General features: G+C 35.7%; 1 protein-coding gene across 1 annotated transcript; it reads right to left on the bottom strand.

The window, feature by feature from the left end:
- Positions 1–6340: 6340 nt before the first annotated feature.
- On the bottom strand, positions 6341–10495 carry LOC137656639 (uncharacterized). Its single transcript, XM_068390820.1, is given in 4 exon segments — positions 6341–10051; positions 10053–10415; positions 10417–10455; positions 10457–10495. Coding segments are annotated over 4 exon segments (3750 nt in total). The 3' UTR covers positions 6341–6742.
- Positions 10496–22500: the final 12005 nt, after the last annotated feature.

Below are 22500 nucleotides of genomic sequence, written 5' to 3'. Positions count from 1 at the left end.
CTTCAGGAAATTTTCTATTCATGTCAACCATTTCGTTAGTTGCCGAAGAGTCAATTTCTATCACACAGTAGTCGTCAACCGAAATATTTAGTTTTTACATCTCGTTCATAGCATAAATAAATTCCCAATTTTGGAGAGGTTGCAGAGACCTTTTCATTATTTCTTACAGCTTGTGAGGTAATGATCTTCGATTATTTATTGAACTCTAAGAAATTTGAGCTGTTTGTATGTCAAGGATTGGAATCCACACAGCAGATACCTTTGTTTCATTCCCTGGCAAGTTCATATTTTTCCTTGGCCCATCATGTAATCAGCACACGTAAGTCACAGAAGAACATTTAAGCTCTGCGGATAAAGGAGATTCTCTTAATTGGTTTTCTGCCTCAACGCTGTATGATGTCTTTACTCGACGAACACTCCACATCTTCTGGAAATAACTGAATTGTTGCTCAAACTCTACGAAAGAACTAAAGGTGGTGACAGAAAACTTCCTCGAAGGTGTCAGAGTAATCGATAGCTATTATTCCGGCCGTATTAATCCTATACTAAAGTTAACTGGAAACTGACTAGCATAGAGAGACGAAGGGTTAATTATGTAACCATCTAACATATCCATTGTAAATAACGAGAGACCTTATCTTCCCATAACAAGCAGTATCTTCGAGGTGAGCTGGTTGAGTATGTAGCTATTGAATTGAATATAAAATTTAGGCTTTAAGCCAAGCACTTTGGCATCAAAAGCCATTGAGTGCTATATTATGCATTATATAAGCAGCTCTTCAAGGAGAAGGACATTCTGATATCAAACCCTAGTTCTCTAGTCTTAGGTAGTGCCACCTCTGTACCATGGTTTTCCACTGTCTTGGGTTAGAGTACTCTCAGGCGCACTATACTACCTTATTTCTCTTCCTCTTGTTGTGTTAAGTTTTTTATAGTTTGCATAAGAACAATTTAAATTAATGTTGTTACTCTTCTTGTAATATATTATATTTCCTTGTTTCCTTTCATCACTGGGCTATTTTCCGTGTTAGAGCCGCCTTATAACATCCTGCGTTTCCAACAAGGGTTGTAGCTTAGCAAGAAATAATAATAATAATAATAATAATAATAATAATAATAATAATAATAATAATAATAATAATCACACCCGTCGCTCACAAGATTTGGTATCATTTTAATCTATAAAACCAATCACACAACTTTCATACAATAACATCTAAATGTGAAATAAGAAGGTATCAAAAGGATTAAATAAATAATTCAAAATTAATTAAAGCTTGTGATATAACCCAATACTAGCAGAAGAGAATAGAAGGAAATGCTATGTAGGCACTTCAGCCTATTAGTATAAGGTATCTCCTACTCTAACGATCGTATGCAAATAAAACATTATTAATTTCACCTCCAGGTGCATATACCTATTTCGTTATCATTATTTTTATCATCATCATCATAATAATAATAATTATTATTATTATCATTATTATTATTATTCAGGAGTAGTCAAGGTATTATTAACTTTCAAGGAGGTAATGATAGTCAGTTTTTGTAATATCAGTAGCAGGAAGTAGCTGTTATTTTCACACTCAATCGTTACTATGTGTTCAATCTCTCTTCACAATTATTTCACCTAGAAAATTGCCCAGAGATTTTTCAGGATGTTAGAGATTCCATTTTTTCTTTCCTTTTAAAAAAAAAGTATATTGGATTTAACTCGTCCTCGTGACCTTTTGACCTCAAATGCAAACTTCCCTCGGAAAAAAATCTTTGATTGTCTTTCACATTCAATACTGCTAGTTCAGGTTTTTGGGGATCCCAGAACTTTAGATATTGCTGTCTTGCAAATCTTGTGAGAATGGGTTTTACGTACAGTGTAATAATAATAATAATAATAATAATAATAATAATAATAATAATAATAATAATAATAATAATAATAATAATTATAACAATAAACCATGAAACTGTATTGAATATCTGGTAATAGAAACTAGATTCTATGAAGCACCCATCCCCCTATTTAAGTATTAAGGAACTATCACAGTCTCATAAAGAAACTTATTACTCTTTAATGTAATATATTCTCATAAATAAACTCACTGAACTTCATATGGGAAACAAAGCAAAGAGGCGGATTCCACATTATAGAGATAAAAGAACTGATTGAATCTCGTCTTTCACAGAATCTGAGACCTTGGGGCTTGTCCCGTCTGGAAATTAATAAATGTAATGAAAGGGAAAGAAAAGTATTGAATGATATTCTGGCCAAACAATCTTCAATAAATGCAGTTTATAGAACAGTTTTTATGGGCATAACATGCGTAAGGGTAGCCAACTTGCTGCTGGTGATGCTTTTGCGGTATTATATGATGACATAGACGACATTCTGTTGAAGCTTTCAAAGTGAGCTCCTAAAATCCACAGTCAAGACTCGATCTTAGTTTTCTTAGAGAGAGAGAGAGAGAGAGAGAGAGAGAGAGAGAGAGAGAGAGAGAGAGAGAGAGAGAGAGAGAGAGAGAGAGAGTTACTACTATTCTCGAATTTGCCTTATAAATTGCACTCCTCTAAAATACTGGCGCTAGCAGATGATGCTAGTCTCTTTGCATCAATGCCATCCCCTCAATGTAGATCTGGGGTTGCTGAACCCCTTATTTGTGACATTGATAATTAATTCAATACCAAATGATACTCCTATTGAGGTTAAAACCTTCACCCGTTTCCTCATAGAAAGTCTTTTTTTTTAACACACTGTTGGTCTCACTTAAGACATTAGAGCTACAGGGTCCAGGCAGTCAATTCAGTACTAAATACAACTGCAATTGCTATAGACGTTATAAGACGTTAGGCAGGTAGAAGAAAAGAGACGATTTCCTTTATGTTTAAAGGTAACTCATGAATGGCAGAGGCAAGGGACAGTGACAATGGCCTCGACTGACCACATACATAAGATCGTCGCCCAAGAACCCTCTCCATTCAAGCTAGAATCAGGGAGGGCCAGGCAATGGCTACAGATGACTCAGCAGGTAGACCTATCCCCCAAACCCACTATCCTGTCCTTTACTCACAAGGATAGCGAGGTTGCAGACAATAAGGAAACTATCGAACCTGAGTGGGTCTCGAACTCAAGTATGGCAGAACGCCAGGCAGGGACGTTTCCATCAGGCTATCACAACCGTTATACAAGAAGGAGAAGAAGAAAAACAAGAAGAAAAATAAGAAGAAAAAGAAGAAAAAGAAGAAGAAGAAGGAGAAGCAGTCTTCGTTAAAGCTCTTACTCATAAAATGAGGTTTTGATTAAAGTCTGGCGTCACATTTGAATGAGAAACGGTCTCCCATTCACGGAGGAGTTTCTCTTGAGACAGATCTGATGCCAGACGAAGGAGGAGGAGGAGGAATCGAATCAGATTTCTCATTAACGTTCGCAACCGCAGAGGTAGAAGGAGGTAATTAATACCGAAGTTGTTATTAACTTTATCTTGCCTTATGCCTTTTCACTCCTTGGGCTGCTGGCTTTAGGCGTTCAGTTTCATGCTTGTATTTAATAATAATAATAATAATAATAATAATAATAATAATAATAATAATAATAATAATAATAATAATAATAATAATAATAATAATATTATGCAATAATAATAATAATGATAATAATAATAATCATATGCAACACTATGAATAAAAAGGAAATTTTACCCAAAAACTAAACAAAAAAAGCTGAATTAAAAACTGGGAATTACATCTTCGATCTGAAATAGACTTACAGGGGATAACATATTGCAATCTGAAATAAACTTATTGAGAATTACATCTTGCAATCTGAAATAAACTTACAGGGGATAACATATTGCAATCTGAAATAAACTTATTGAGAATTACATCTTGCAAACTGAAATAAACTTACGGGAATAACATATTGCAATCTGAAATAAACTTATTGAGAATTACATCTTGCAAACTGAAATAAACTTACGGGAATAACATATTGCAATCTGAAATAAACTTATTAAGAATTACAGTACATATTGGAAGCTGAAATATACTTACTGAGAATTACACCTTGCCAGCTGAAATAAACTTACCGAGAATTACATCTTACCAGCTGAAATAAACTTAATAAGAATTACATCTTGCCAGCTGAAATAAACCTCCTAAAAATTACATCTTGCAAGCTGAAATACACGTACTGAGAATTACATCTTGCCAGCTGAAATAAACTTACTGAGAATTTCATCTTGCCAGCTGAAATAAACCCTCTGGAAATTACATCTTGCAAGCTGAAATACACGTACTGAGAATTACATCTTGCTAGTTGAAATAAACCTACTGAAGATTACATCTTGAAAGCTGAAATACACGTACTGAGAATTACATCTTGCTAGTTGAAATAAACCTACTGAAGATTACATCTTGAAAGCTGAAATACACGTACTGAGAATTACATCTTGCTAGTTAAAATAAACCTACTGAAGATTACATCTTGAAAGCTGAAATAAACTTACTGAGAATTACATCTTGCAAGCTGAAATATACCTACTGAGAATTACCTCTTGAAAGCTGAAATAAACTTACTGAGAATTACAACTTACCAGCTGAAATAAACTTACTGAGAATTACATATTGAAAGCTAAAATAAACCTACTGAAAATTACATCTTGGAAGCTAAAATAAACCTACAGAAAATTACATCTTACAAGCTGAAATAAACCTACTGAAAATTACATCTTACAAGCTGAAATAAACTTACTGAGAATTACACCTTGAAAGCTGAATTAAACCTACGGAAAATTACATCTTACAAGCTGAAATAAAGCTACTAAAACTTACATCTTGAAAGCTGAAATAAACCTAGTGAGAATTACATCTTGCAAGCTTAAATAAACCTACTGAAAATTACATCTTACAAGCTGAAATAACCCTACTAAAAATTACATCTTGAAAGCTGAAATAAACTTAATGAGAATTACATCTTGCAAGCTAAAATAAACCTACTGAGAATCACATTTTAGAAGCCGAAATAAACCTACTAAAAATTACATCTTACAAGCTGAAATAAACTTACTAAGAGTTACATCTTGCAAGCTAAAATAAACCTACTGAGAATTACTTCTTGAAAGCTGAAATAAACCTACTAAAATTACATTTTACAAGCTGAAATAAACTTAGTGAGAATTACATCTTGCAAGTTGAAATAAACCAGAGAATTACGTCTTGCAACCTGAAATAAACCTACTAAAAGTTACATCTTTCAAGCTGAAATAAACTTACTGAGAATTACAGCTTGCAAGATGAAATGAACTTCTTAACACATACATCATACCCGGTTTTTGGAATCGTTATCTTATTATTGTCCCACATTTTCCACCTAACCATCGATCTGAGAACTGAGGTCGGGATGGGGGGAGGGAGTGGGATAGGTAGGGGGAAGCAGGGGAGGAGGGAAGACGGAGAGGGGAGGGGGTTGAGTTGGACGTTCCAAAAAGGTTTTGTGTTTCTTGTACATGATTCCCCGTCTGAATAATTTCACAACTGGCTTTGTTTCCTTTTGGGGCCGTTTTTTCTTTTCTTTTTTTAACCTCACCTGGGAGTGTATGACAACAACTTTGTTAGTTGTGATTTTCAAGTTACTTTGGCCAACCAGGAGCTATTATCATAAAGTTGATTCCCCCTCGGGTCTCTGATTCCGAGGCAGAGTGAATTCCATATCAAGAGGTATTTATGGCGTATATGAAGGCATGTAAAATACGAGTAAATGTGGAAAATTATCATATATATATATATATATATATATATATATATATATATATATATATATATATATATATATATATGTGTGTGTGTGTGTATGTGTGTGAGTGTATGTGTGTGTTTGTGTGATTATAATCAACACATTATATATATATACACATATATATATACATACATACACATGTATATGTATGTATATATATATATATATATATATATATATATATATATATATATATATATATATATATATATATATATATATATATATAATTAGCTTTTATGCAGAATCACATTGGTCTTTTAGCCTTATTTACCCAAACTTTAAATTATAAAAATAATTGTTATATCCCATGATTAGGCTGGGAGGATCGTAGAGAGTAGAGGTCCCCTTTTTTGTTTTTGTTTCATTTGTTGATGTCGGCCAACCCCCAAAATTGGGGGAAGTGCCTTGGTATATGTATGTATGTATGATTAGTTGCAAGACTCTACGGTCCCCAAAACCACTGAAATAAAATATGAAAATACTAAATGTAATAGGTCGACTACTTACCATTAGATGGCATGGAATGAAACGCAAGTGTACTGACTAGGAATATAATAGAATAAACTATACACAAGAGATAATATCTCATTTGGTCCCCATCAATGCATTCTAGATGCACACAACATTTGGGATCTTAACTGGAAAACATTGTTTGAAAGATGTCTGTCTTGGAACATAAATAGGTATACCAGTTCCACAACATGAATGTCCAGCACTCGAACCACTCTTGATACTGAGATTAAAAAAAAAGGCACGAACCTATTTTCAAAGGCACTGATTTGTTTAGAGAGCATTAAAGCATTAAAATCATTTACAAAAAGTATCTTACTTCTGTAACTATAATCAATAGAAATGTCATAAAAATATACACAAACACACACCGTCCTCTAGAGTATATTTTGCACTACAACATGCATTTCTTTAATATAATCATGATATACGGGCAGAATGCTATTCCTCCTCTATATCTTCATTTTTCCTTTTTGCTCTTTTCAGTGAATAAAAGTCTGTCAGCATGGAACTGCTTGTGATAAGTTCTAATGCCCAGTCAGCATCACTTCCTCTGCTTGTATTAGCTGCACTTTGGGAGTTATCACACTCACTACTGTCTCCCTCACCTACAGGCGTCTGGTCGCGAGATCCACTCGCGTGACATACTTTGTTAGGAACACCATACTCACTCACTTCGCCACCTTGATCACTGGCTGATCTTGGGTATTTATCTATATATTTATTCAAAAGTTTACTTGTGTTAGTATGGAGGACATATCCATGCTTTTTCTTCTTAGCAATACCTATGCGAAGTGACCCATACCTCTGCGTATCATCCATCAAAGAAGGATCTACGGGCTGGAGATATCGCGATGGATAGTAGCCAGCTGAAGAATGATTCCTCCTAACGGGATTCGTTCTTTGATAATGTTCTATGTAAGGTATATCCTCTGATCTGAGACTTGAACTACTTCCTCTGTGTGAGAAAGGTTTAGGGTAATGTGCCTCCCTCCTAGAAATGACTGGTGACATCCCTCCAGATGGAGAATGGACAGCACTTGGTGTGTTGACATTTTTGTATGGAGAAGTTGATACATTTGATATCTTTCGTCTGAGGGGTGGACTACCAGAAAGGGGTGACATATGAACAGCAGCACTTTGATCACTGAGATTCAAAGGAGACAATCTGGGGGTGTGCTGTGAAATATTCTTGGCTGCTGGATATTTATGATAACTACTCTCATTATGGTAGATTGGTTCATTGTTATCATCATGAGACAGATTTCTTCCTCCTATGCTAGGATAGCTTTCCTCAGACCTATCAAGGTTGTTCAGGTGTTGTAAATTCACTCCTTGTATACTTGGCCTTCTGTTCTGAATAACAATGCAGTCGTCTTTTTCGGGATCAACATTATTCAGTATTTTTAAGCTTGACTCCCTAGATCTATTTCTTCTTCGTGGAAAACTCTGATAGTTTGGCTCAGAGAATCTTGGGTCAAAATTTTCCTGGATGTTCACTTGGTCCAAAGGAACCCTTCTTGGTGATCCTGGATAAAATTCCTTATCTACTCCAACAGAGCCATGTTGGTGAAAGCTTGAGCTACGAGAACTTCTTCTTCTTCTAGGAAGACAGTGATAAAAACTCTCTCGACTTCCGTAGCCATTCCATTGCTGTAGATTGGAAGTATGAATCTGTGGATCTGATCCTATGTCAGGTTCATGACCGTAATATATTCCCAAATGAGAACCACTTCTGCGATGATATCTATCTTTGCAGTCAATCTGCGTTCTTATCCTAACAAAACCATCTTCATGAACCAGCATGGATCTGGTATTCCCGGGGCTATAAATAGGAACATGTGAGATTGATGCAGGGCTGTAAATTTCAGTGATATGAGAGAGTGAATCTGGACTGTAAACAGGGATCTGAGAGGCTGATCCCCCCCTGACAAAATTTATATGGGGTGCTGGAGGTTGGCAAGGCCTTCCGGGTGCTCGTGGATACTGGGGCGCATAACTGAAGGTTGCTGACCTTCTTACAGTTGCTGTTCGGCGCCTAGGAGGTTTGGGTGTCCTAGTGATGGGTGTGCCTCCTGCAGGCAGCACTTCACTAGGACAGGCTGTATACTGGGTGCTTTCTGTCCCACTTGAATAAGAAACTCTTTGGTAAACTGCATTCCCATTTCTTTCCTTTGATCCATTTTGCTTTTTGTCATTTGAGAGATGAGAGGGAACAAAGAGATCTGATACAAAGCTGCTCTTTTCATCAAATCGTTGTGTTAAAGCAGCAGCAATGCAAAACAGCACACCCAATGCAACCTCTGAAAGTGCTCCTAATACATGAACACACCACCAAACCCACGCAGGTACTTGTGAACTTATAAGAAAGATAGCATGCATAAAATGAAGCAAAAAGCAAAATCCTATTGTACTTGTTGTCAAATTCATTACACGGCACCATTTGTGCAATCGATTCCTGAGAATATATCTAATATTAACTTGTTTCTGCTGAGGAGAATCTTTTGGTGGAACAACCAGGAGCTTAAGCTCTTCCTGAAATTCTCTTTTTAATACATGAATCACTTGAACAACTTTTGGATACTTACAGAGATAAAATACAATTGCTGCCAAGGTCACGCCAATCAGCATTAACCTGGATAACATTAAAACACTCTTGCTGTGAGCAGAGCCAACAATGATATCAGCTAAAAAGCTCAAAACAACCATCATTACAATAAATATTGAAACATTGTGCATTGTTAACAACTTTGGTTTGAACACTTTAACGTCAGCTGTCAGAAACATCATGATAATGAGAATCAGGTAAACAGAGATATAGCAGGGTATGCTAGTATTAGTGAGTATAAGTACAAGAACTAATGGTAATCTTTCTTTCCCACCAAATGCCAAGTGAAACATATAAAGAGCTTTCAAGGAAACTGCAATAAAAATGAGCAAGTGAACACAAACGAAATGCGTCCGGGGTAATATCTGAGTGCATGACCTTAGAGAAAGTAGCCTATAAGGTGCAAATATGCTGACACATACGAAAAATAGTCCCAAAAGGAAATGAATGAGCATCCAGGCAATGTTCCTATTTGTACACAATAAATAATCAAACCATGATAGTGGAGAGATAGGTGGTTTACTTATATCTCCACTAGTCATGTTCTTGACAATATCACTGTCATTTTTTAGCGAAATATTGGCTAAGAGAGAGTGCCCTCTTTTAGAAAATTTTGAAAAGCCATTTTCATTAAAATCATCATATTCTCCTTCAAAAACACTTACCATTTCATTGTCATGTGTTACATTTTCTACATTTTCCAGACTGAAATTCAAAGCTGACTTTTCTATATCACCATTTACTTCAGAAGAGTCCTGAGCATCAGTCTTTGAATTAAAGGTGCTTGACTTAAAAAAAGACTTGTCTTTTTCGCTCTTGCTTTCCAAATTTTCAATAAGAGGAACTCCAGAGGAAATTTCATTCAAGCTCTCCTTGGAGGCAACAATGCCTTCACCACGACCAGTGCTATCTAACTCAGTATTCCTTCGACCTGACAAAACAGGCTGACTTTCATCAGCTACATAATTGTAATCTGGGGTGTCACTAAGAGCAGTTGTTCTTTCATACCTATGACCAGTACTAGAAAATCTCTTGTCATCAGCCTGGCTCAGTTTCTTGCCATAAGCGACTCCCCGGAAAACTGCTGCGATGCTATCTTCGATTTCATTCGTTTGAAAATTGTCTTCTGCACTGTGGGGGCACCAGGACACTTCCGTATTCTTTAAGCCACGCAGGCACCCTGCTGTGGCCATGACGCTGATGATGAGTCAAAACTGACCCTCGTAGGGATCTTGGAAGGATTACTCTCCTTCCTAAATATCTATACCTAGGAGTCGATAACAGATCTTCATTGCCAGAGACCTTTCTATCATAAGTGGGTCCATCTCGTTTTCTTCTGTGGTGTGCGAATCCACTGGCACCAATCTCCTTTTCACGATTACCACCCAGCACTTGCACACTCGGGATGGGTGAATATAGTTTTCTGGGATGGGGAGAGAGAATCTCTCCAAACGAGTGCACATGTTCTCCAAAACTAACTCCTGCTACTTTTCCTTTCGCTTCCCAAAGAAGTGATGAACAGCAGAGTTAGGATAAAGTGTCTGGCCCACCTCCATCATAAAGCAGAGTGAAGAGCAGCCTACCATCTTCCTTCAGCATCTCGACACCAGGGGAAAGTCAGAACAGCCTGCAATCACAAAGAGCGCATTAGTGACCGGAAATTTAAAATCTTTTATTTGTAATTTCTTCATCATTATGAAACTATTATTTTTTTTTATTGATAGCATGGGAAAACAGAATATCAATCGATTCATATAGGTTTTAATTTAATTGAGTAATTCAAAAGCTTTAAGGATGGTACCATAAATTTAGTGGAGTAAAATTACTAAACATATATATATATATATATAATATATATATATATATATATATATATATAATATATATATATATATATATAAACAAATATAGTGGTAAATTTATAAATCAATTGAATCAATATATGTTTAGAGAAAGTACGGAGTCATTACTAACATATCAGTATTAGGCCGAACATGAGCAATGCTACAAAGCTATCATGCATAGCGACGTAAATAATGAACAACATCAAAACATAATAATAAGCAGTAAATAACAAAATTTATGGCACCAGTTCCATAAGTTATATCGTACAGGGAATTATTTTTCTGTTACTAAAAATTCTCTCTCTCTCTCTCTCTCTCTCTCTCTCTCTCTCTCTCTCTCCTCTCTCTCTCTCTCTCTCTCTCTTTACAGATTCTTGTGTTCTGTATAAACTCACCCTATTCTCCTAACGTGCTTCTTCTTATTTCACTGACATTACATTTTGACAACCCCCCCCCCCACTCTCTCTCTCTCCTCTCTCTCTCTCTCTCTCTCTCTCTCTCTCTCTCTCTCTCTCTCTCTCTCTCTCTCAACAATACTCTTCTCCCTCTTTCCATCATCTTTTATCCCAAATATCACTTGGGAATCCGCTTCCCAGCCGACGCAATCCAAAGGGACATACGCATAGGCCTAACAAATTTCTCCTTTTGTACAGACGATCACCGAAGTTACAGTCATAAATAGTCCTTATGGTGAGCACAGTCTGCTCGGCCTCCATGACTGAGCCGTGTTCATGCTCGATTAGGTCTTCTACATAGACTTCACAGACTTTTGATGTGGAAAGCTAGTCTTTTGACAAATAGGGCTATTTAGGCCCAGCTGGTATGAGGACCTAAGACCGTTTATTCCGTAGGGTATATTTCATATTATTAGTATCTATGTATGTCTTTCGTAAATCTTGATTGATATCGATCCAAATAATAATAATAATAATAATAATAATAATAATAATAATAATAATAATAATAAAAACAATCGTCATTATCAACATCATCACCATATCACTATTACCAACATTCCCAAGTCTGTACGCTTGTTAGTAGATTTGCCCATCAATTAGTAAGAATTTTACAAAATTTTCAACACAAGTTGTACCTTGGATCTTGTGAGAAATTGGAGGTATCTATAGGAATTTAAGAAACATAATTCTTACGCCTAATATAATATATTGTACCTTTTTGACTCTTGGATCGTTTATGTCTGGTAGGTTGATACATAAGGCTATTTTCATTAGGCTTTGGCGTTGGCGAGGGTATGCACTGTAATTTTCGCCTGCTAAGTAACAAGGTATAATACATATGTAGAAAATGTTGAAATTAAATCGCACAAGATAAGAGAGAGAGAGAGAGAGAGAGAGAGAGAGAGAGAGAGAGAGAGAGAAGGGGTCTAATGGTCTGTACTCAATATTGTTTTTGTTGAGAAATTAGGAAGTGTTGACTGAATATAGAACATAGAAGAGAATGTTAATTTGAACATTTCTGGAATAAGAGAGAGAGAGAGGAGAGAGAGAGAGAGAGAGAGAGAGGGGGGGGGGTGTCTAATGGACTGTAATGAATATAATTTTTGTTGCGAATTTAAGAAAAGTTGAGTAAATATATAATATAGAAGACCATGTTAATTTGAGCATTTCTGAAGAAGAAGAAGAAGAAGAAGAAGAGAGAGAGAGAGAGAGAGAGAGAGAGAGAGAGAGAAGGCGTCCAATGGCCTGTAATCAATATTATTTTTGTTGAGAAGTTAAGAATGTTGCGTAGATACAGAATATAGAAAACAATGTTAATTTGAGCATTCATGAGAGAGAGAGAGAGAGAGAGAGAGAGAGAGAGAGAGAGGTCTAATGGCCTGTAATCAATATTATTCTTGTTGAAAATCTAAGAAATGTTGAGTGAATATCGAATATAGAAAACAATGTTAATATGAGCACCTCTGGAGAGAGAGAGAGAGAGAGAGAGAGAGAGAGAGAGAGAGTCAATATAAGGTTTCAAAGTTTACCAAAGTTATTCAACCGCTGTTTAGAGAATTCATAGACCAAATCTTCTTTGTTATCAAAGATTTTATCTGGAGATTTAAAACCTAATTTCAGGAACCTAACAAAATCTCTTAAGAAACTTTACAATGTTTACTTTTCACGCTTTATTCTCACCGTCCCTTCGTCTGAAGATTTATTCTCCGTCATTTCCCCTTCATCTTTCTTTTCTTGTTCCCCGCTGAAGGTAACTGTCATATTATGACAGCTGATTGTTAATAACTCAAGAAAAGATTTACGCATAGGCCTAAGGTCGGTGCAAGGACCTTGGGTCGGTGGTAACTGATACCTAATAAGACTTGAGATATATCCCGGATGCCTTATGTAATAAGCATATTAAATCAAACACCTACATCACGTAAATATATATTATATACAAATATATAATAAACAACTACAAATGCAGTCGTTCCTAGTTCACTGCACGACAAAGGCCTCAGACATATGCATATATATATATATATATAAATATATATATATATATATATATGCACAAACAATATATATATATATATATATATATAAATATATATATATATATATATATAAATATAAATATATATATATATATATATATATATCTGTGTGTGTGTGTGTTCGTGTGTTATTCTTAAAGCAATAAGAGTCAATTAAATACCGAGAAAGAAAAAAAAAAGACAGAAAGAACACAGGGAGAAAAATCCCATAAAATCCATTCTTATTTGTAGAAGACAGGAACACCGAGGCGTGTGTTTGGGCGCAGTCGCTTAAATCATCTCCAACGAGAAGTGATTTACTCTAAGCCCAACTCCAAGTCTATGGAAGGAATCCCTGGGGCGTCGCTCTCCTGACGGAGGAGATTAATGAAGATATATATATATATATATGCGTGTGTATATATATGTATTTGTGTATATATATATGTATATATGTATGTACAGTATATATATATATATATATATTATACTTTTCCTGATATCTGGATTCTCTGCCTTGGGATCATCGATCCAAGAAGGAATCAACTAAAAGATATCAGCTTCTGGTCGGCCAAGGAATCGAACCGGGGTCCAAGAAACCGAGGCTCCACTGACTTAGTACCTAAACCACAAAGAACACGTCTCGAAATTATCATATATATATATATATATATATATATGTGTGTGTGTGTGTGTGTGTGTATTTTTACAATACATGAATGTTTGTGTCGGTGTGTATGAATTGATGTATACATAAATACACACGCCTTAATTATACACGAATGTAGCGAGGCCTCCACACATCATCAGATACTTATAGATACATACGTGCATACGTACACCGAACAAACTCCGCTAATTAGCTTGACATAAGAAGCAGGGAAGGAGGAAAATGAATATTTTGTATCTTGTGTAAGCGTCACCTTCCCCGCAGGACCTCTTCTTGAGCACGTCCCGAAATTGTGGTTATTTAGAACCAGCGGAGCAGAACATGCGAGTCGCCATGACAGCGCTGCCTCAAACGCACGAAAAAGGAGGGAGGGAGAGAGAGAGAGAGAGAGAGAGAGAGAGAGAGAGAGAGAATCAAAATGTGATATCAGTGAAATAAGGGGAAAGAACGTTACGAGTATAGTGCGAGTTTATACAGAACACAAGAATCTGTAGATGAGAGAGAGAGAGAGAGAGAGAGAGAGAGAGAGAGAGAGAGCGTGGTAGAACCGGTTGTTAACACATCTTATGTGACGCAAAAACTCTAGTTGGATCAAATCTAGAAATTAATTACCCTGTTTTGTTATATCAGTTTGAATGGAATTTAATCAGGACATTTTTACAAAATTAGTCATTTATATTTTGCGTCTCTCTCTCTCTCTCTCTCTCTCTCCTCTCTCTCTCTCTCTCTCTCTTAGTGACGTAAATGTGCTTCCTTCAGGGATCCTTGCATTTTCACAAAGGCAATAGCCTTTAATGTAAATTGCATTAGAGAGGAGCTGTGTGCTAAAAGCACAAACAAACACACACACACACACACACACACACACACACATATATATATATATATATATATATGCAGTAACTCCAATATTGTTTTATATTCCATATAAACATTTTTACGTCCAAAAACCTCGTAATTTAAGACCAACATGTCTTAAATAGTTGCAAATATCCAAACAAGTAAGTCACCATTCAATCAACAAAAGAAAAATCACAACATAAGAATAACGACTAACTATAATGAAGTTATTCAATACGGGATCTCTTGCGAAGTTCTGCTTACTGCCCAGCGAAGAAGTTTAGGCTCCGGAAGTAATGAAGTTCAATTGCTAAAAAGCGTCATTCCCCTGAAGGTTCGAGGCTGATGATAATCCTACAATTTCCTGACATGTTTCTAAGCCTTCTTTGCCAAAGTCTTATTTCAGAAAGAGTCTTTCATTTTTAAACTTATGTTACTTTGTTATTCCTCTTTCATGGCATATTCTTTATTTTTCTACAATATTTTTGCTATTTCTCGCTTATACTTTAATCCATTTTTTAGCACCAATTGTGACGCATATATCACTTGATACTCCAGTTTTGTCTTATGTAATCTTTATATAATTCAATCTGCTCATCTTGGTTGTTACATAATAATAATAATAATAATAATAATAATAATAATAATAATAATAATAATAATAATAATAATAATAGATATCACAGTACCGTGGGATTCAAGAATGAAAGATAAGGGGAGATAATGTATAGAAAAATTCCAGGAATAAGGAATTGAATAGAGAGGGCTATGGAGTATGCATAAAGAAATGGTTCCAGTTATCATAGTAGCACTAGGGACCATACCTAAGTCATTAAAAAGGAATCGTCAAATGGTAGGAGCCGATATAGCCCCTGGACTTGTGCAGATGATCGGGCTACTTGAAACACCACACACTGAGGAAAGTCATGGATTACTTAGGAAGCTGACCGTGATTAAATAATAATAATAATAATAATAATGATAATAATAATAATAATAATAATAATAATAATAATAATAATAATAATAATAATAATAACTAGAGGGGCACTCAGTAGAGCACAGACCTCCACTGTGGCAACTTATTTCTCGACATCTTGGTCGACTTTGACCTTGACCTTTGACCTTAACATGTATTAACTGGCGTGGAATTTTATACACTCAAATATGAACCAAGTTTGAAGTCTCTGACAACGATGTCTCAACTTGTGGCTGATTACGTGAATTGGACATTTTGCTTGACCGTGACCTTCACCTTTGACCTTGATCTTCCAAAATCTAATTATTTCCAGTTTTTTACATGACAGTTAATCCCTCCAAGTTTTCATTAGTCTACGATCAAAATTGGGACCAGGAAGCTGTTCGCAAAGAACTTCGTTGGCGGAGGTAATAATAATAACAACAGTACTAGCAAGCTCAAATATCTCCCCAGGGTTCGTTAACCCCCATTCTTTTTTTCTTTTTGGATAAAGGTTACTTTGAGCATTAAATTACGTTCGCTCTTTGTAAAATAATACGATTTAATAGTAGCTCAAGGCTGTCCTTCGAGGCTCATATGACACAGCTCCATAAGAAAGATCTTAACAAAAGGTCTTGACAGGTCTGTGAGAAAGGTCCCAGGCCAGAGCACCAGTGCTGCGTATCAAACCGAATTATTTGACAATTTTCCTAAACTCCTACATATATTTTTAGTATCAAATTCAACTATTTGTATGAATGTGGAAGAATTATTTTCACATTTAATTGGTGGTATTATTATTATTATTATTATTATTATTATTATTATTATTATTATTATTATTATCATTATTATTATTATTATTATTATTATTATTATTATTATTATTATTTTATTAGCTAAACTACAACCCTAGTTGGAAAAGCAGGATGGAAAAATAGATCAGTGAGGAAAGGAAATAAGGTAATAAATAAACTACAAGGGAAGTAACGAACAATTGAAATATACTATTTTAAAAAATGAGTAACAATATCAAAAGAGATATTTCAAATAAAAAACTATAAAAAGAGACATATGTCAGCCTGCTCAACATAAAAACATTTTCTGTAAGTTTGAACTTCTGAATGTGGCTTAATCTCCCCTACAAAATAAAGAGGAAATCTCTCTCTCTCTCTCTCTCTCTCTCTCTCTCTCTCTCTCTCTCCATGTATATATATATATATATATATATATTTCCTGTCACGCTCAGGGGGGAGAGAAAGTAGCCATACCCTGGTGAGAGGGGGTACCCCCGAAAAGTACACTAGGAAACCAATCGTCGAACCAGAAGGTTGTAGTTAGGAGAGGGGAGGAGGTGGGATGGGTTGCATCAATGTGTGTGCACCATCCATCTAAATATTTAAACGTCCTTTCTTGACTGGTCGGGTACACTAGTACAGAATAATACAAGAAAAGACCTTGAAATAACATTATTAAAAGGACACCTATGACCAAGCTATCAAGAAGAACTACCAACTGTCAGACAGAAAAGTAAGGGCCCTAGGTGTTAGTCCCACGCATCTACACGAAAAGAAACTGACTTTCCTTTCAAGTTTCACCAAATTTCGGTATTAAAGACCCATCCTGCTATCTTCGATTTATGCTATTTTTCCCTATTGGAGCCCCTGGGCTTATAGCATCTTGCTTTTCCAATTAGCCTATTCGAACGTTCAGATTTTTAAATCTTGAGCTTGATTATTTATTCTAGATCGTCAAAATCAGGCTATTTTGAACTAATATATCAATTGTCAATTGTACATTACCTCTTTTAATGCATATTTTAATTCTTCCAGTTTTCCTGTTATACCATTTTTTAATTTCATTAAAAGAAAAACTGTAAATTAAAAGCCTAGTTATCAAATTCAACTACGGTCTTTATTAAGTAAGTATTTTCTTAACAAATTTGGCTACGGTCAATAACAGGTAATTGTTACTAAATTTGGCTATGGTTATTACTAGATAATTGTTATCAAATATGACTACGGCCAATATAAGGTAATTGTTATCGAATTGGGCTACGGCCATTTGTAGATATTTGTTATTAAATTGGGCTAGGGCTATTACTAGATATTTGTTATTAAATTAGGCGACAGTTATTACTAGATAATTTCTATCAGATTTGGCTATGGCCAATACCAGGTATCTCATATAATTGGGTTTCGGCTATTACTAATTATTTATTAAATTTAGTTATGACCATTACTAGGCATCTTTTCATCATTCAACCTTCATATTACCTTTTAAGAGTTAGCTGAAACTTAACATTGCACGGTCGTCATTTGAGCCTTTCCTGTAATCAAGGGTTGTGGTGGCCTATTTGGTAACGTCCCTGACTGGTAATCGCCAGACTGAGGTTCGAGTTCGACTCAAACTCGTTAGTTCCTTTGGTCGCTGCAACCTCACCATCCTTATGAGCTATTGAAGGAGGGTTTGGGGAAGCCTATAGGTCTATCTATGAGTCATCAGCAGCCAATGCCTGGCCCTCCTTGGTCCGAGCTTGTGTGGAGAGGGGGCTAGGATGCTGATCATACGTGTATATGGTCAGTCCCTAAGGCATTGACCTGGTTGCTGGGGTGATATCACTGTCCCTTGCCTCTGACATTCATGCGTGGCCTTTAAACCTTTGAAGATGCCTTGTGCCACCTCCCTCCATCCCAGTCCCCCTAAAGGATACTGAATCCGTAGAGACGTTTATTAAAACATGTGTGTTCGTTTGCATCTTTTAAAAGGTGTTTACTTCCTGCTTGAAGCGATGAAGAGCAGTCAAAATATAAATATAGAAGGAGTAATGAAGAACGAAGTCGTGTAAGATTTCTTTTCATTAAAAGTGGCAGAGAGGAAAAGTCAAGTTGCTTGGGGAGGAAAATATTAAAACCGTTGATGTTTATTCAGTTTATTTTGTCATACTGAGCTAGATTCTAAGAGGCACGTATGAATAAATGCCTAAATAAGAATATTTACACTAATGCTAAATAAATATATTTACACAAATGCCTAAATAAGTATATTGACACAAAAGCCTAAATAAGTATATTTACTCTCACGCATATACATGACGCTAGCAAACACACACCTTAATTGCTATGTTTTTATGTTTCCCATCATCAGTCTCGCAATGATTAATCATTATTTTTCATGGAATGTCCTTGATGGATCCGTGAATAATTTGCACATTGACTTCTCTAACAAATGATTATTAGCTGTCCTTAAGTTCTGTAACCCACAATAAAACAGCGGGACTTGCCAATAAAATCCATTTTCTCCGCTAACCTAAAAAAAAAGGCAATATAATGAATATCTTCCCGCCAATCATTAGTTCTTTTCTAGATTTCCTTCTCTGTGATTTGCTAGAATTGGTTGATTTCGCGTGCAGCAGTCCAATCCCGGATCGCTCACTCCAGACCCGGATGGATACGTTCGGTGCGCACGAATCACGCAAACAGGCCGTTCAGCCTTATTAAGAATAAGACCGAGTCTTCGGTCCCACCGTAAATGAGGCCTGAGACGACAGGCTATACATATTTAGTCAACATAGGTGGGTTGTTTGTGTGTGTGCGTACGTAAGTGTGTGTGTGTGTGTATATATATATATATATATATATATATATATATATATATATATATATATATATATCTATATACATATACATATATATATATAAATATATATACCTATTTACATATATACATATATATATATATATATATATATATATATATATATATATGTAAATAGGTATATATATGTATATATATACATATTTACATATATATATATATATATATATATATATATATATATATATATATATATATATACATACATACATATATATTGGAATGAATGTCAGGGAATGGGATATAAAATTGAATTAGATTTATACAGAATCTTCAAAATTTAGGTCAATTGATTTGGAGAATGAAATATTTAATATCTCTAATATATATGATTAATCCATAGACTAATCTTATTTCGTGTGACTGACATATGACTGGATATTTCATTTATAGAGGCGTCCGACCAACGATCTTTGAAAATTTCCTTTAATCCAGGATTATCCTTAGATAAGACCACAGAGATTAAATCACTGGCTCCTGATTGGTCAAATCAATCTCTGTCGAGGTCAACAAAGATTCAATGGGTTTAATGAAACGAGTCTAAATTGTTCGACCCCAGGACCCACTAGCCGGCAAAATAACTGTCATGGCCACTTGATCACGAATCCTCTAATTATATATATATATATATATATATATATATATATATATATATATATATATATATATATATATATATATATATATATATATATATATATATAAATCCCTTTCCGTGTGGAATATCTTGACGTGATGTAAGGGTTTGTGTATTAACATGTTCAGCAGAGCTGTTCTAGTCAGGGCCACCCATACTAGGTTGATTTGCAGTAAGGTATCAGACTAAAGTCTCCCATCATCACCAATCCACGGTGGTCAGCTTAGTGATGAAAGCTGGCCAAACCCAGACATGACTACGGACAAGTCTGAGGCCTCTGTCCTACAGTGGACTAGTAACGGTTGCATTTGTTGCTGTTGTTGTTGTTGTTGTTGTTGTTGTTGTTGTATGCATACATATCTTTATCTGTGTGTGTATGTGTTTATGCAAATGTTTGTATCTATGCATAATGAATAACAACAATGGCGTTATTTTAAACATATGAATAACTTTTACCATCATTTCCAATCATCTTTCTTACACAAACACACAGCTCTGCGATCCTAACTACTGTACAATAGAAGTCAACATTAGAGAAGTTGTCTGTCCATAAAATTATCATAATTGAGGGAATCACATTACTTTGTGCTCATTCAACCCCTACTTGGGTTGACATCTGACGATGCATAGAAAATCTCTCTCTCTCTCCAAACACACCGTAATTTAAATGCCTCAAAATGTTGTGTGGCATGAGGTACGTGACCCGTTCAACACTGCAAAGTCCTGCATGGTTAAAAGTAATAGATTTATAAATAGTCCTTTGGTCGCTGTAACCTCACCGTCCTTTTGAGGTAATGAGGGGGTGTCTGGGGGGTCCTATGGGTCTACCTGCTCGTCATCAGTAGCCATTGCCTGACCCTCATTGGTCTTAACTTGGGTTGAGAGGGCGCATGGGCGCTGATCATAAGTAAATATGGACAGTCTCTGGTTGATAGGGCAATGTCACTGCCCTTCACCTCTGCCATTCATGGGTTGTCTTTAAAACCTATAAACATAAGATATTGCCAGGGACAGAGCTCTATTGAAAAAAAGAAAAGATCAATAATATCAGGAACATAAGATATTGGGAAGGAGAAGAACTTAAAGAGAGTAGCTTAGGTCATAACTGCATAAATCTTCTCACCAAATCATCCAACAAAAATGTCTGCCCTGCAATATTAAAAGACATGACGTCAAGTGCAAATCCTCTACTAATGCTTGTAGTCTCGTAATACAATCTGGCACTTTTTATTTCCAACCAAAAACACGTCTCTCTCTCTCTCTCTCTCTCTCTCTCTCTCTCTCTCTCTCTCTCTCTCATAATAAGGCAAAATGTTCCTCACAAAAACATATTTTTTCTGAGTCATACAACCAGAAGATCGCAGGATTAATCAACCTTTTTCCTACCAAATTACACAAGGCGTGAGGCTGCACGCCCACCCCCATTCCCCTGGTAGCAAGTCAGTTCATCACAATGCTAGAAACAGAAAAGCTATTATTTCTATCATTATTATTATTATGAAAAAGACCAAAACCTAAAAAGATATACACAACGAAACTTTGATAGTAATAAATTTTCCCGTCAAAAAAGTCAGCTAAATATTGAGATACATATGCACATACACGCATATGAACACTCCCCTCTCCATCGTGACCGAAAAAATATATACATTCAAATATAGTCAGACACTTGCTCTTTATTATATTTTCATCATCATTATCATTATTACTTACTAGTTGGAGGAGCATTATGCTATAAGCCCATGCATGCTCCAACCCGGTAAATAGCCCAGGGGGGGGGGGAGGAGATAAGGAAATAAACTACAAGAGAAGTTTAAGAACAATAATATGAAAATAAATTTTTCATATATAAACTATAAAAACTTCAAAATAACAAGAGGAAGAGAAACAGGATAGAATAGAGTTCCCGAGTGTACCCTCAAGCAAGAGAACTCTACCCCAAGACAGTGGAAGACCATGGTATAGAAGCTATGGCGCCACCCAAGACTAGAGAACCATGGTTTGAATTTGGAGTGTCCTCTAATGTGTGTTAAGATCGCCTTATGTGAGACACGGGCTCTTGCGTTGGCAGCCCGTAAACATGTCCTCATAGAGAAGATGCTTCCCATAGCTAAATAGTCTTTTTTTACCCTTACCAAGAAAAAAGAAGGCACTGGACAATTACAGTACAGTAGTTAACCTCCAGAGAGAACAAGAATTGTTAGGTAATTTGAGTGCTGTCAAGTGTATGAGGAAAGGGGAGAGTGTGTAAAGAATAGGCCAGACTATTCTCTGTATGTGTTAACAAAAATGAAATCAGCCATAACCAGAGAGGGACCCAATGTAGTACTGTTTGGCCAGTCAAAAGACCCAATAACTCTCTAGCGGTTGTATTTCAACGGGTGGTTGGGGAGATGTGTGTGTGTATTTAGATAAATAACCACATGTAAAGCAAAGTGGAAAAATCGTCTATGAATATCCCACTCATAAATTCGACATTCAAATTACATTTTCAATCTAATTGCATCAC

This window comes from Palaemon carinicauda, chromosome 17 (assembly GCF_036898095.1).
Source record: "Palaemon carinicauda isolate YSFRI2023 chromosome 17, ASM3689809v2, whole genome shotgun sequence".
In the NCBI taxonomy this organism is placed as follows: domain Eukaryota; kingdom Metazoa; phylum Arthropoda; class Malacostraca; order Decapoda; family Palaemonidae; genus Palaemon; species Palaemon carinicauda.
The sequence above is the reverse complement of the archived record's forward strand: the minus strand, read 5'-3'. Positions and strand labels throughout refer to the sequence as shown.